At 34.7% G+C, this 14,897-nt stretch overlaps 1 protein-coding gene across 4 annotated transcripts in view; it reads right to left on the bottom strand.

The window, feature by feature from the left end:
* Positions 1 to 6,076: 6,076 nt before the first annotated feature.
* Positions 6,077 to 14,897, bottom strand: part of LOC115982760 (ankyrin repeat-containing protein At5g02620-like) — an 84,617-nt gene continuing 75,796 nt past the window's right edge. For all 4 annotated transcript variants that reach the window (XM_031105468.1, XM_031105471.1, XM_031105469.1 and 1 more), the window contains one exon: positions 6,077 to 7,175. In XM_031105468.1, coding sequence (XP_030961328.1) covers positions 6,471 to 7,175 — 705 coding nt within the window. In that variant the 3' untranslated portion in view covers positions 6,077 to 6,470. The remainder of the gene's footprint in view (positions 7,176 to 14,897) is intronic.

Here is a 14,897-nt window from a genome sequence, read left to right as displayed (position 1 = left end):
GACGCAACATTCTGTCTCTTATTCCTTCTCACAAAAAACTAATAAATAACACAACGTTGCTTTCTTTTGCCTAACTAATAAAACATTGTACTATTTCTTTCAAAACTAAACAGGATACAAAAGACATGTTATGTGAAAATAATTGACCAACCTTGTTTTCAAAAACCAAGAAAATAGTGCAAAACAAAATTTGCTTCCTTTTTATTTTTTCTTTTATTATTATTTATTTTAATTTGAAAAAGATAAACAAAAACAACCTAGAATGAAATGCATGAATGTTATGCAATGCAAATCCTAGAAATGGAGAAAACAAAAACCAAAGAACAATGGTCACAAAGAATAGCAATAAAACACAAGGACAATGTCAGAAATACTCAATTAGATTGAGCCTTTTGCATCCAAAACTTTTTAGATGTACCATGAGCATTGGAGTTCATATTCACATGGGAATGATTTCCAACTCTAGGATTGGAATAAAGGTTTAAAGCCTTTACCAATTCACTAATAAATACCATAGGATCTTGTGCTTGAGGCACAGGTACTTTTGGTTTGTTTGCTCTCTTAGCAGCTTACAGCTTATAACAGTTTGGACGAATGTATCCAGACTTTCCACAAAAATGACAAACCCATGCAGGCTTATCATGTAACTTGTCCTTAGAAAGGGTAGGCTGCTTAGGTTTAGACTCTTTCAGATTAACCCTAATTTTCCTAGAAGGTGTAACTTCTAAGGGCTTGACAACCTCACTCACAGGGGGTTCAGAAGAAGATGAAGGAACAAAGATGGTGGAATTGGGTGCAGACACATTGATGCTTTCTATAAAACCTAACCTAGTTTTGTCAGAATGAGACTTTTGAACACTCAGCATATGATCAAGTTTGGAACGAGCAGACCTATTAGATTGTTCTCTAGCAATAGAAAGCTCATGTTCCAAATTCTTAACTTTATCAAGTAAAAGCATGTTCTCAGTCTTCACAAGGATGTAATGTAACCCTAGTGTACACACGATACCACAGGATTGTGTTGAGGACAAGGGTGGAGATACAGAGGAGGAGATTGATAGATTCACTTCCGCTCCAGAATCATCAGCACAGCCATCTTGCTCAGCACCAGCACGGGGACCAGATAGACTTGATCACATTCTGGCCAGAGTTGAGCAGATGTACACAATGTTGGATTCCCATGTACAGCATACAACAAACCAGTTCACTTATGTTCAAGGACAGATCACAGCCTTATCTACTCAGATAGAGGAGTTATCTGTCAATCATGGTTCCGAGTCCGAGTCCGAGTCCGAGTCCAAGGCATTCTAGCCCTTTGGCCATTCCGATCAAAAAGGGGGAGAAAATTTGAGGGGGAGCTAAGGGAGAGCTTGCATAGTGAAAAGGGGGAGTTTGAAAAGCTAACACATAAACATAGTTGTTTTGGTTGAAACTGTTTTTAGTTTTTATAACTAATAGTTCTTGTTTATGTTTTTACTGATTTATGTAAAGCTTTAGTACTCTATGGTTTAATATTCAGTATTTGTTTTTGTTTGTAACTATCTCAATGCTTTTGTAGCATTTTTTTCTTGTACTTATAGATATGGCTAAAATGTCTTGAGTACTTCACACTTGTGCCCTTAGTAGGATTGTTCCTAGATGCATATACTTCGTGTATGTTGCATTGGTTGTGTGATTAGACATGCAAGTAATCATAAGTGATTGCTTCGTTGTACATGTCCAGATGAACATTTACTTGTTATATGTTCACTGGAGTCATTCTTTAATGACTGCCTTTATTTGATCAAGTGTTTGTTTGCATGATATCTATTGTTTACATACTTGATCGCTCTATGCTTGCTCTTGTTTATACCTTGTGTTCAACTTGTCATAAGCTTAATAAAAGTTTTGTTTGTGCGAGAGTGTTTCAGGTTACAGGTATAAACTGCAAGTGCTCCACAGTTTCTAGATTAGGTATGAGTGAGTTTTGTCATTGTTCCCAAATTCATGTTTAAGTCTAGAGTCTGTTTTAAGGGTTTTGTCACAGAATAGCCAAAGGGTAAGATTGTAAAGTTGTGATTTACAAATATGTATTTTGTTAGCTTTTATTCCTTGCCAAATTTGATTATAATTTTATTCAATCTTCTGTACCTTGTATTTGTTACGGGAATTTATTGTAAGGGTTGTGTGATAGTGAGAGAGAGTGTGAAGACTCAAGCTATTGAAGATTGAAGAGTTTTCGCGGGTATATCACGACTAAGCATCCCGCGAAAGGAAGCATGTGCCTTGCACATGACTGGAATGCGAAGAGTCAGGCTAGATGGAGACAGCTGTGTCTCGTGAGTAAGGCCTTCCCGCGAGATACCCGCGAGACATTCTGTTCTGCCAGCCTGTCCAGTCTGATACACACTTTCTGTGCCTACATTATTTATAAACACATTACCCATAAATGTAAGAGAGAGCTTCTGAGAGAAAACCTTAGCTAAAACACTTGAGAGTTAGAAATTGTTAATCCAATAATTCTCTACACATTTTTTGTGGATTTTCCTCATCTCCTACCTCTCCATTTCCATACCATTGAGAGGTCAATAGCCCAAACACTTACCACACCTTTTGAGAGTGTCTAGTGAGGTTTTGGTGCTGCTGGGAAACATTGGAAGAAGCCAAGGATGGCATATGCAACATGGAGCTTGTTGCAGGATCCGGAGAGCTAGACAAGACACGGTTCCGAGAAGTCTTGTTGGAGTAGGAGCTAGGAGGGCTTAAGTACAAAGGGTAGATTAGACTTGGAGGGTCTCTTGCTTACCCATGTATCCCAACTGATTGTCTTTGGATCGATTACCGCTTGGAGGGTGGTGGAGAGGTTTTTTGTCGAGTTCTTAGGTTTTCTTTTCGATAACACATCTCGGTGTTATCTGTGTTTGCATCTCTCTTCCCTACTCTTGTTCATATTATTTTACTACTGTGTTGCTTTAAATATGGATTAGAGTAGCTCTCATGCTTATATGCTTGTGTTTACACTATTCGGCACTTAGTATTAAGTTAATGTAAAATCAACCAAGCCGTAATTTGAATTGGGGGTCTAAACAAGCTCTTGTGTTTTTAACACATTTTCGAGCTTTCACTCTATATTTTCTTCTTTGACTTCTACATATTCTTCAAGAAAAGTATTTTCTTCAACATGTAATTCTTCTCTTAATGGTGGAATATATGGCTCTTTAAAATAATTCAAGTGTGAACTTCTTGGCCAATAATAACCTTGCTTTGTATACGAAAAAAATTCATCACAATCCAAGGGATAAAATCTGATAGCAAGCATCTTTTGTATCCTTGGCCATAAACGAATTTTGTTTTTACCTCGTATGAGTCTATCAAACTGCATTTGTACCCACTAACGTAAGGCATACTCTCTAAGTTTGTACAAAGCAAGTTCAACTTTTCTCTCGTCACAAATATTCTAATAGTCAAATAGATCCTCTAGATCAAGTAACCAATCAAGAAAATCTTCATTACAAAAATAACTATTAAAACTTGCAATTCTTTTATAAGGCCTATATGAAATTTGCTTACCAATAGGTTGCCTATGAGTTATGCCCCCGCAACAGTTATCCATATTGTTTCCATGCTCCAACAACGGCATCCTAGCAAAGATATTTGTGAGTACTAGCTATACGTCATATAATACTTGCTAAGTTTTCCGTCACTGGAATTGCTACCGTCTCATATATCAGCTACCAAACCAGGATAAGTCAAGGCTCTAATACCAATTGATGCAGGAATGTGAAAACGTTAAGAAGCAGAACATGTCTACTTCTAAAAAACAAAAAACAAAACATGTTTGCTTTTGAAATAACCTCAAATCCACAAGGGTTCCTTGAATATACAAGGAGAAAAAGTCTGGAATCCACTAGAAATAGAAAGACAAAAGTTTGAATTTTATTGATTTTCTAATTGTTAAAAAAACGTTTACAAACTTAAGAGCCTATTTAAGGGCTCTGTAAAATTTAATAGACAAGAAAATATATTCTAAAATAACTCTTAATTAATACTTAACCATAACTGGAACCAAATTTGACCTAAAAAGCATTAAAAGAACCTAAAAACAAGGAAATAATAACCCTAAATCTAAAATAACAAAAATTACAAATTAAATACCCAAATTAATAAATTACAATAATAAATAGTAAATTGTGTCCTACATCATACTCTTATTTCCTTGCATAATAAAATTTATAAAAATAGCTTAATAATCTTATTTTTGTTTTTCTTTCTATTAAAAAAAAAAAAAACTAAAAATATTAAAAATTAAAATATGCACAAATCCCTACGTTTGCATAGGCCATGATTCACTAATTAAACTGAAGCCTACAAGTCTTTACCTAGTGAAGGATACATTTGTGAACGTCTGTGAAAAGAAAATAACTTAGAAAACAAAGTAGCTAAGAAAAGAGTAAGAAGTGAAAGTGTAAAACACATTCACCTAGATTCCGGAAAAAGGGTTAACCCGTGTAGACTCAACCCCACTCACCATTTTAACGGATCGAGCACTAGCTGACCCCTTTTTTGAGGTTTAAAACTTTCTACTTACACCCATATCATATCCACATCCAATTTTTTCAAGTCTACTTTTACATTTGGTGTAAATTCGTGGGATTGAGAGTTATGGTATCTTCTGAGGGGAAATAAAAAGACTTTTTGTAGTTTTATATATATATATATATATATATATATAAAGTTGAATAGGGAGATTTACATTATGTATATCTCTATTAAAAATACTAAAAAAATAACATTTGACCTAAAAGTTATTAATGAAATAATTTTGCAATTACATGACATGTTTCTACTACTAGTGCTAACATTAGACAATGACACAAATTACAATTAAATCTAAACATGTTTGATGAACCATATTGGTATTGGGAAGATAATACCTCGAGGAGACTTCAATAATGCCTTAATATAACATATAGGAATGCAATTTAATCCTAAAACTTTTGCCATGGTTTGGACTTAGTTATGTTGTACTAATTCTTCTACTTCTTTACTTTATGGTTCTTTCTACTCGCATGTGTATAACCAACGGTTGATACTTTGACAACATTAATTTTTTTTTTCTTGGCCTAATAAGGCAAATTACATTTTAATCTTGTAGTTTGATGTTGGTTTCAAATTAACCTCGTATTTTAAAAAGTTTCAAATTAAACCTTATACTTAAAAAAAAAAATCAATTAAAACATAAATTCATATAAAATGATGTTGTAATTGAGAAAATAGTTAAACCAAACAACACAATGTGATTATTTCCAGACATGCTTGTAGGGAATTTAATCAAAATTCCAACCTGTGAGAAACAAAAATAGAGAAAAAAACAAACGCCAAAGAAAAACAATCACACGTACAAAACAGTATTTACGTGGTTCGGTAATTTGCCTACGTCCACGGAGTTGCAGGGATATCACTATTATCAGGGAAGAATACAGAGTACAACTTGCGGCTACAATATTTTCTCTCTATATATAAAACACGGCAACAACACCACATTAAAAAACCCTAATTACAAAAGGCGGGCCTATCGGCCCAAACCTCCGCTCCATAGACTAAGCCTCAGTAAATCTCCCATTAAAAACCACGCAATATTATTCGGGTCGGGTCGGGCCGTCGAACCGGATCAAACAAAACTAGGCTCCACAAAGCCCAACAATGTTTCTATTTTATATAAACATTTTTTCAATCCAAATTTACCAGACATCATTTTTCATTAATTACTTCGTGCAAAATAGTTTTTATAATTTCAATAGAAACATTCTCGAAAGTTTAAGGTTTAAAATTTCTGAAAAAATTCAGAAAATAGGAAGCTTAATTAATTCGAAAATATTTTTATACTTTTGGATTTAAAATTTAATTTATCGGAGATAATTTCTTTCGTTACTTCTCCATCTAAAAAACTGAACTCTTGCTAATTAGATGGGGGCTAGTGGTTCATACATAGCATCTTCTATGGGATAAGTTTTCAAACAGATGGGACGATTCTTTTAATAGAGGAGAACTTCATATATAGATAAGATACGAGAGAGAGAGAGAGAGAGAGTATATATATACATATAGAAACTTCATGTAAAATTTAAAATAATCAGTTCGTTACACACCAAGAACAACCACTAACATAGACTATATCAAGTCTATCTTTATTTTCAAGTACAGACAAAGACTGGCCGAAACGCCAAATCGCATTGTATTCTCTTATTTCAACCCAGATAGAATTAAAAGATAGAAATATCACAAAACAATCTGCCAGAGGACTCTGTCTCTGTTATTAAGGAAAAACAACCACATCAGTTGAGAAAGGTTACTGGGAAGGAATCACAAGTGGTGAGAGACTACAAGACCAAGACAGACTCAGCTGCTAAGACCAGAAGCTCTTCAATTTGATAATGAAATGATGACATTTGGACAAGAAATGCCTCATGTAGAGCATGTGGGGTTCAAAGTTAGAACAACGGGTCTGAAATCACAGAAGGAACATCTCTGGTGCCTTTGGTGTTGTCGACGTTCAGAATATTTTTTTTTCTATAATAGATTTTAACGATTACATAAAGGACGGTGAGAACATAGAAACCGTACAAGAAGTTTGGAATCGCTGATTTTTCAGGCAAGATTGCGTTTAGGCCTTCAATAAAAGCCTGGATCAAACACACAACGGATAAAGTAGTCAAACTCGCCATAACCAATAGCACTACTTGGTAACTGAAGGTTCGAGGTAGAATCGAATGACCAAATTGTACAACCACAGAGAAAAGTGAGAGACCAAAAGCCAGGAAGTCAAATATCAGAAATTTCTTGAAGTATGTATTTTTAAATAAAATTGCCTTGCCGTTGCCGTCGTATCCACCAGGCACTTGCATGGTTGCTGAGAAGGTGGCAGCTGCAATTAGTGTGGCTACCACAGAATTGACATTGAATACATCCTTCATTAACTCTTTTATAGGGTTTTTGGCGTTGCTATCATTCGACTGAGTTTTCTCTGCACTATCCACCGCACTAGTTCCTGCCTTGTCTGCAGAATCATTCCCCTCTCTTTCTTGAATAAATTTTCCATGTTCTTTTGTCTCGGCAATCTTCACTTTCTTAGTCTCAACCACTTTTTCCAAACTCAGAAGAACGTGATGAGTCTTCAGCACGAATAAGATTATATCCTGCAAATGTAAAATATTACTTACAAACAAAGTTTCACGGTACCAACTCTGATAAGATTTTATCCTAAAAATGTTATAGGAAAATATTACTTACAAAGTTTCACAGTACCAACACAGACACATGTATAACACGATAATGTGTACGGGAATACGCCATTCCTTGAAAACTAGATATGATATGTTCAGGATACAAAAATTAACTATGAGAGTTTGCACTAGCCAAACACTACCCCCAATTTTAGTTAGGAATTAATTATTTCAGGTTAAATACAATTAATGTGGAATTTACGTAATTAACCAATTAATTAATCAAAATACTCAATAGTTGCATGGATAAACATAATTGAATGATGCAAAATATGTGAAGGACAGTAAATAAAGATGATGCAAACCAAAGTAATTTCGTTTTTTGGCTAGGTGCATAATCGACACATTTGTGCCTATATTTGATCGGTACTCATGTCGGACACGGTATTTTGCCCATTTTACGGTATTCGTGTAACAAAGTTTACAAATGCCTAAATTTTCCATCTTAAGACGCGTGGGATCCGTCAATCCAGCCTTATCAACTTTAGATATTTTCTGAAGAGATTCAAAGTTGAAAATCGAAATTTTAAATTATTCAAGAAAAAAAAAAACATAGGACATTTAAATAAAGGGAAAGATTTAGGTACAGTACTTAAGTACTGTTCTTTAGGTTCTCATTTTAAGATTTTGTCATATGGATTTTTTCTCATGGGATGAAAATGCATTTTTTAGTTAAGTAACCACATGACTAAATCTTAAGAGGGAGACCTAAAAAACAGCACCTAAGGTACTGTACCTAAATTTTGTCCATAAATAAATCTTAGTTCTATGACTTTTTTTTTTTTTTTTTTTTGAGAAAAACTTAATTAGTTCAATGACTTAATTTGCCAAATAAAATAAAAAAGCAACTATATTTTTAGTTTTACTCTTTTTTTAAAAAAAAAAAGCGAAAACAAAAAAACTATATGCACAAAATATGAATACACAATATGATAAACGATTATTAAGAATAATGTTCATGAGTTTATTTCTCTTCTCTCTCCCTTCCCCCCTTGGCCCTTAAACTTTGGACCTGTTGATTTTTCAGTCACCCCAAATCTAATAATAGACCAAAAAGATTCTTAAAAAATAAGAAAATAAAAAATAATAGACCAAATTAAGGGTCAAGAGGCTTGTATTTTAATTAAGACCTAATGATATTTTCAATAAGGACATTTAAGGTTCAAACTCACCCTCCATCTTAATTATCGAATTATAAAAAAATAATAAACCAAGCGAGAAGAGAGCCATCACTAATTATCTGCTGATTATTGAATTTACTAACTAGTTAATACGTTGCATATTACATGATTATATTGCACTCTTTTAACAATTGCCTTAGGAAAATTGTAAAATGCATTAAGATTTTGTAAACTATGAAAGAAATTGTCTTATGAATTGGCTTAAGAAAAAAAAAAAAAAGCTATGTTATGAGTTAGTGCTAGGTTTTAAGTATCTAAAGGACAAGATGCTATTGAGTGAAGAGAAGGAAATTTCGATTAAAGCAATGGCTCAAGCTATTCCTAAATATACTATGAGTGTTTTCAAACTTCTTAACACTCTATGTGATGAGATGACTAGAATGATTCGAAAATTTTGGTGGGAACAAACAAATGATATAACTAAGATGGCATGGCTTAGTTAGGACAAAGTTTTTACATCAAAGGAAGAGGATGGCTTAGGTTTTCATGATCTTAAGGCTTTTAACCTCACACTCTTAGCTAAACAGGGCTGGAGGCTCCAGAAGAATACAACATCACTGGATCATGCATAGAGTTTTAAAAGCTCAATACTTTCTCAAAAGTGATTTCCTTGGAGCAAAGTTGGGACCTCAAAAATCTTATGCGTGGAGGCGTATGATAGCAGCTCAAAAACTGGTAAAACAAGGTTGTAGTTGGCAAGTGGGTGATGGAACTTTGATTGGAATTTGGAATGACAAATGGCTACATGGGCCGTCCTCCTTTAGCGTGATTTCTAGGCCTAACACCATTCTCCAAAATTCAAGGGTGAGCACACTCATTGAACCTTCTACCCACGAATGGCGAATAGAGTTTGTGAATCAAAACTTCCTCCCAGGTGATGCTCAATCCATCCTAGGCACACCTGTAAGTCTATATTTTTAGGTTGGCAACCATGAACAAATTATAATTTTTAGAACTTAGTTTTTTCTAGTGGTTTAGTCTAGATATATTCTGAAACAAGTCAAATGAAGTTTTGCACAAATGAAGACTCAAGAAATCAAGAAAAGATAAGTTCAGAAAAAAGACTAACTTATCTCAACCGATTGAGATGCACATCTAGACCGATTGAGATGCACATCTCAACCAATCAAGATTCGTGCAGTTCTAAAATCTCACTTTCTTTCTCAACCATTGGATCTAGGGTTTTGATGGAACTTAATAATATTTAAATAAAAAACCCTAGAGCACGTTTTTACACATTCAATAGGGCAGTGTTTGGTACATAGATTTGGAGATTTTCCATACCCTTTTGGAGCTACAGCTGGAGACCTTGTGAAAACAACAAATCCAGTTATAAAGTAAAGTTGTTGCATTAAATCAACCAGAATTGATGATCTAAACCTTTGAGTGAAAATCTCAAAGTTACAAACTGGAGAGATTGTGTGCAATAGTTTCACAGTAGAAGAGTTCATGGAGCTACGTGTCGTCACGTGAATAAGTACTACATGAGGCAGCAGTAGATTTAGAATTATGTCTATTGTATAAACTTCCATTCTATTAGTGAAATGTTGCCTTGAGGATTGTTTGGGTTAAATCCTCCCTAAGTGTTTTACTTTGAAAATACAATTTTAAAAGTTTTCATGGGTCATTATTCTTGGTGTTCATGTGAATTATGAATGTGTGATGTTTGTTTTCCCCATTAGTAAAAAAATCACCTTATCAAATTTACTTTCTGTTGCACTCTAGATTATTTGGTAATTTATTTGTGCCTCCACAATATTGCATGTAATTTGATCTAATTAATCAAATTTTATATTTAAATTAATTAACTGGGGTCAATCAATAACCCAACAATGAAGTCTTGAGTCTCTTGTACTTGGTTTTCAAACTCGAATTAGACCGGTTCAAGGAAAAGCCACAATTAATCAAAAGGCTGTGCATAATCCAGATGTCTCTGTGGTCGGAAGTCATTTTCACACCTTTCCCTAGAAGTATGGATCATCCATGAAAATCATGTGGAGTGGTGATGTGTTGCAAAAAAAAAAAAAAGAATTCATTGACCTTGAGAATCTACCTAAAAAGATCTTTGCTTTTGAATCTTGGTAACTCCCTGGATCATCGGCACTTGTACCAAATGATATTACTAGATTTTGTTAAATGTATTGAATATAAAATTTGGTTTGTGGTTGCTAGCCTCCAAGAATAAGAGAGGAAGAGAAATTGGGATTAATTATGCTTAATTATCATTTATGCTTTCGAATGAATAGTCAATTCTTGAATCCTTGATTTTTGAACTGGTTAGACGAAATTTTTTAATTATGTTTCCTTAGGAGCCTACATTGGTTTTTTTTATTTATTTATTTTATTATTATTATTTTTTTTTTATTGGTGCACAAAAGTGATCTTGTAGGAAATTAGGAATTCCACCCAATTTTTGCATAACCCTATTGCCTTTGCGGTTTGAAACCACTCCCACGCCTCTTCTTCCATGTAACAAGAGGCAATGGATCAAGAGTGAAGATATCGTAATCCATAAAAAGTCACCAAAAACGTATCTCCACCTTTGCATTTTGCTATTTCTATAGATTTCTTATGAGTTGCGGCAAATCCGATAATCTCGAATTGTGGGTTCTGATACCAAACCAAATGATATGAACTAGGTTGTAAATAATAATTGCGAAGATAACTTAGTCTATATGAGATGACTAATTGCCTAAATGTGAGAGGGAAAAAGAAATCTGGGAGTAAATATTTTGCTTGCTTTGTTATTTCAAATTCTCATACATCAATACCAACTTATGAGATAACCTTGTAGTGTGCACGTGTGTGAGTAAAGTCTCACATTGAATAATAATGAGAAAAGAGAGTGATTAATATAACATAGTTGAGCACATACCCATTGGGCTTAGGCCTTCTAGGTTAAGTGTTGAAAACTCAATTAGTGTGAAAACACTAAAGCTTCTAATTTATCAAAATGCAAAACAAGAGTAAATGAGCACAATAAACCGGATCCCGTAATTCAGCCTGATTGCATCCACAACATAATGGCTTCTTTCAATTCTTCCCAAAGGCACAAAAACTTGACTCAACACTCAGATTGGGTGATATAAATGTTTGGGCTAAGAACCTCTCAAGGATGTAGAGATGGAGAGGTAGGAGTAGAGGAAAACCAAGAGAAAATGTGTAGATGATTGTGGGTAAAACAATCTCTAACTCTCAAATGTTTTTGTTAGGGTTCCCTTTCTGAAAATCGCTCCTTACATTTCTTGGGTAATGAGGATATATATAGTGTGGGTAAAGAATTTGGTAAAACATTTTTTCTTTTTGCCAAACAAAGAATTTGGGGGTACCTCATGATATGGCCTTTCTCATGAAGTACTTGCAAATTTGACAGTCTGGCATGACTTTTCAGTTTCTAGTCATGTGCTTCACACGTGGCCTTTCACGAGTTACTTTTCTTGCGAGCTTTTTGCGAGCTAGTCGCAAACTACACTGATTCTTCTTTGACACTTGATTCTTCACCAATCTCTCACACTCATCCCTTACAAATAAACCCATATAAATATAGGGAAATGATTGAAAAAATTACAATCAAATTTGGCATGGAATTAAAGCCAATAAAGGCTAGTTGGAAATCACAACTTTACAAGTGTGTTTCTATAAGTTATGTTAACTATCAAGGAATCTCCCTAAGGCATTTATCTCCCTAAAAAGTGGTATCATAGCATCGGTTTGAGTGGAAGCGATGGCCGGAGAAAAAGGAAAGTTGCCAGGAATCGAGAAGTTTGATAATACAGACATTGGGTGTTGGAGGATGCAGATAGAACTTTTAGATATTTGAATAGTTAAATACAATCATAAATCAATGTTAGGTTCTAAAGATTTAGGATTAAATGTTTAGAGTCTCAATTTGTATGGGTTGGAAAACCGAGAAAAAAAACATGTCTAGGATAGGTATTAGATATTGCTCAAAGTTTTTCAAGTCAAGACTCAAGAATATTCAAGCTGCAGGAAAACAAATTGTGTTAAATCTGAAGGAGTTCATGGATTCGAAGCTTGTACATGGTTGTGTCAGTAAATTACTACTGGAGGTAGCAATAGATTTATGGTTAAATCTTATTGTAGAAACTTTAATTCTCTTACAGTGGATTTGTTTTACCTTAAGGATAGTTTGGTCAAATCCTCCACAGATTTTTACCTTGAGACGGTTTGTTTCATTAGTTTTCTTGGGTGATCATATCAGTGTGTTCTTTATTTTTCCGCCTAGATCTCATAATTAACCTAAGTAATTACTTGACTAAACAAACAAACATTCAATTATCTTTGATGGAAATTGATTTTGATGATGAGATTCGGGCATTAATTGTCTTGGCTTTTTTACCAAACAATTGGGAGGCCATAAGAATGACAGTAAGCAATTCTACAAGAAAAAGAAAACTCAAATATTATAATGATATTTGATTTTAAGTGAGGGGGTTCAGAAGAGAGATGCAAGTATAAACAATGTACAAGATTAAGCTTTTGTCATAGAGAACAAGAGAAAAGGTAGAATTGTAGAAGTAAGAGACCTAATGATCAATTTAATTTCAATGATAGGTCACAATCAAGCGATAGATCTTAGTTTAAGGAAACTAGATAATACTTTTAGTTTGGGAAAAAGGGCCACAAAAGAAGAAATTGTTGGCATTGGAATAAAGACCAAAGCAAACGTAAAGATGAAAAAAATGACAGTGAGAAAAATACTATAGTTATTGTGATTGCTGAGGACATTATGGTGCTCTCTATTGAAGAGCAAAGGTGTGGGCATGTTGTTAATAATAATATTGTGTGGGTTGTTGGTTTGGTAGCTTCCCACCATGTTATTCCTACAAAATGGTTGTTCACCATGTGCAAAGCAGGGGACCTTGGTTCTTTGAAGATGAGTAATTCCATTAAAAAATTGTGGAAATTGGTGATGTGTGCATATCAAAACCAATGTTGGTAGCACCATGATGTTGAAGGATGTGCGACCTGTTCTAGATGTAAGGATGAATGTGTTTTCTACAATGCCTATAGATCAAGCAAGTTATTGTAACCACCTTAGCAACGGAAGATGGAAACTTACTAAAGGTTCATTAGTTGTTGCAAGAGGACATTCTTGTTGCAATATGTATAGGACTCATTTGAAAATCTGTAAGAAGAAGTTCAATGAGATTAAAGATTTTGAGAAGATTCCATAGTTGAGAGTTGGGATTAATGGTGTTGATACCAAGAGGGTGAAATTCTCATTGCCTAATAGTGCTTCACATGAGGAAGTAATAGGTGATGAAGAATATAAGGATGCTAAGGCTACATGGGATGATGATGAAGTGAAAGATCCTAGAGGTCTTGAGCAAGGGGAGCAATATCCTCCACTAGAGATTGTTGAACCTTAAAAGAAAAGGACTACTAGAGAATGTTGAGTTGTTAGTGTCAAGAATATTTGGGCATCTGATTAGGGGGAGCCAAGGGATTGGATTAGGAATATCCGAGATGAGATTAATTCTTTGAGAATGAAAGGTATTGATTTTGATGAGGTTGTCAGAGTGTTGGTGAAGATATTAAAGAAGGTTGAGCCTTGTGTCGGCTTGACTTACATGGATTTGAATTGAAGAGCTAGATTGAAGATCTCCTCCAATTGGTGGACTGGAGGTGGAGATTGTTGGGGTGCACCATGTGCACAAAAGTCCAGCCCACACGAAAGCTTAATTAATGAGCGTGTTGTCCAATCTCCTTGTGAAGAGGTAATTGATTATATCTTTATGCCCTAGGAAGCTAACATGATCAAGGCGAATCCACCAAGTTTTTCTCACAACAATGATAAGCCGTTTTGGCCTAAAAACTTGGATGGTGAATACTTAGTGAGATTGAGCTACAAGTTACCAATGGAAGCTGTGGAGAATGAGAACCTGAGTTCCTGTAACAATGGTTTGATGAAAATGATATGGAACGGTGTTTGGAAGTTGAGTGTCCCTAACAGAGTTAAAATTTTACTTTGGAGAGATGTATTAGATTCCCTTCCATCTCATGCAAACCTAGTTAGAAGGAAGGTCATCTTGGACCCCCTTTTCCAATGTTGTGGCTCAAATCAAGAAACTACTCTTCATGCTCTATAGTCTTGCCTTGCCCTGGCTAAGGTTTGGTCTCAAAATTTCAGATGGTTGGTTAACGCTACTAAGAATTGCAATAGTTTCTTGGGTGTGATATAGTTCTCTATTCAGGAAAGCTCTCTCACTAATCTTTTTTCTATGATCACATCGAGTAGGTGAACTAGCAATCCCTCTTGACAAAATCAGCCTTTTGGCATTTGATAATTTGTAGAAACTCCACAGATCTTGTCCATACCCAACAAAAAGCCCATCTTTACCCTATCTCACCAAATGGCATCCCCCTGAAAAGATTGGGTCAAGATTAACTTTGATGCAACGGTTTTTAAAGATGGTAATTATGCTAGTCT

Source organism: Quercus lobata, chromosome 3 (assembly GCF_001633185.2).
Source record: "Quercus lobata isolate SW786 chromosome 3, ValleyOak3.0 Primary Assembly, whole genome shotgun sequence".
Classification (NCBI taxonomy): domain Eukaryota; kingdom Viridiplantae; phylum Streptophyta; class Magnoliopsida; order Fagales; family Fagaceae; genus Quercus; species Quercus lobata.
Note: the sequence above shows the minus strand (reverse complement) of the source record. Positions and strands in the feature narration are given on the sequence as shown.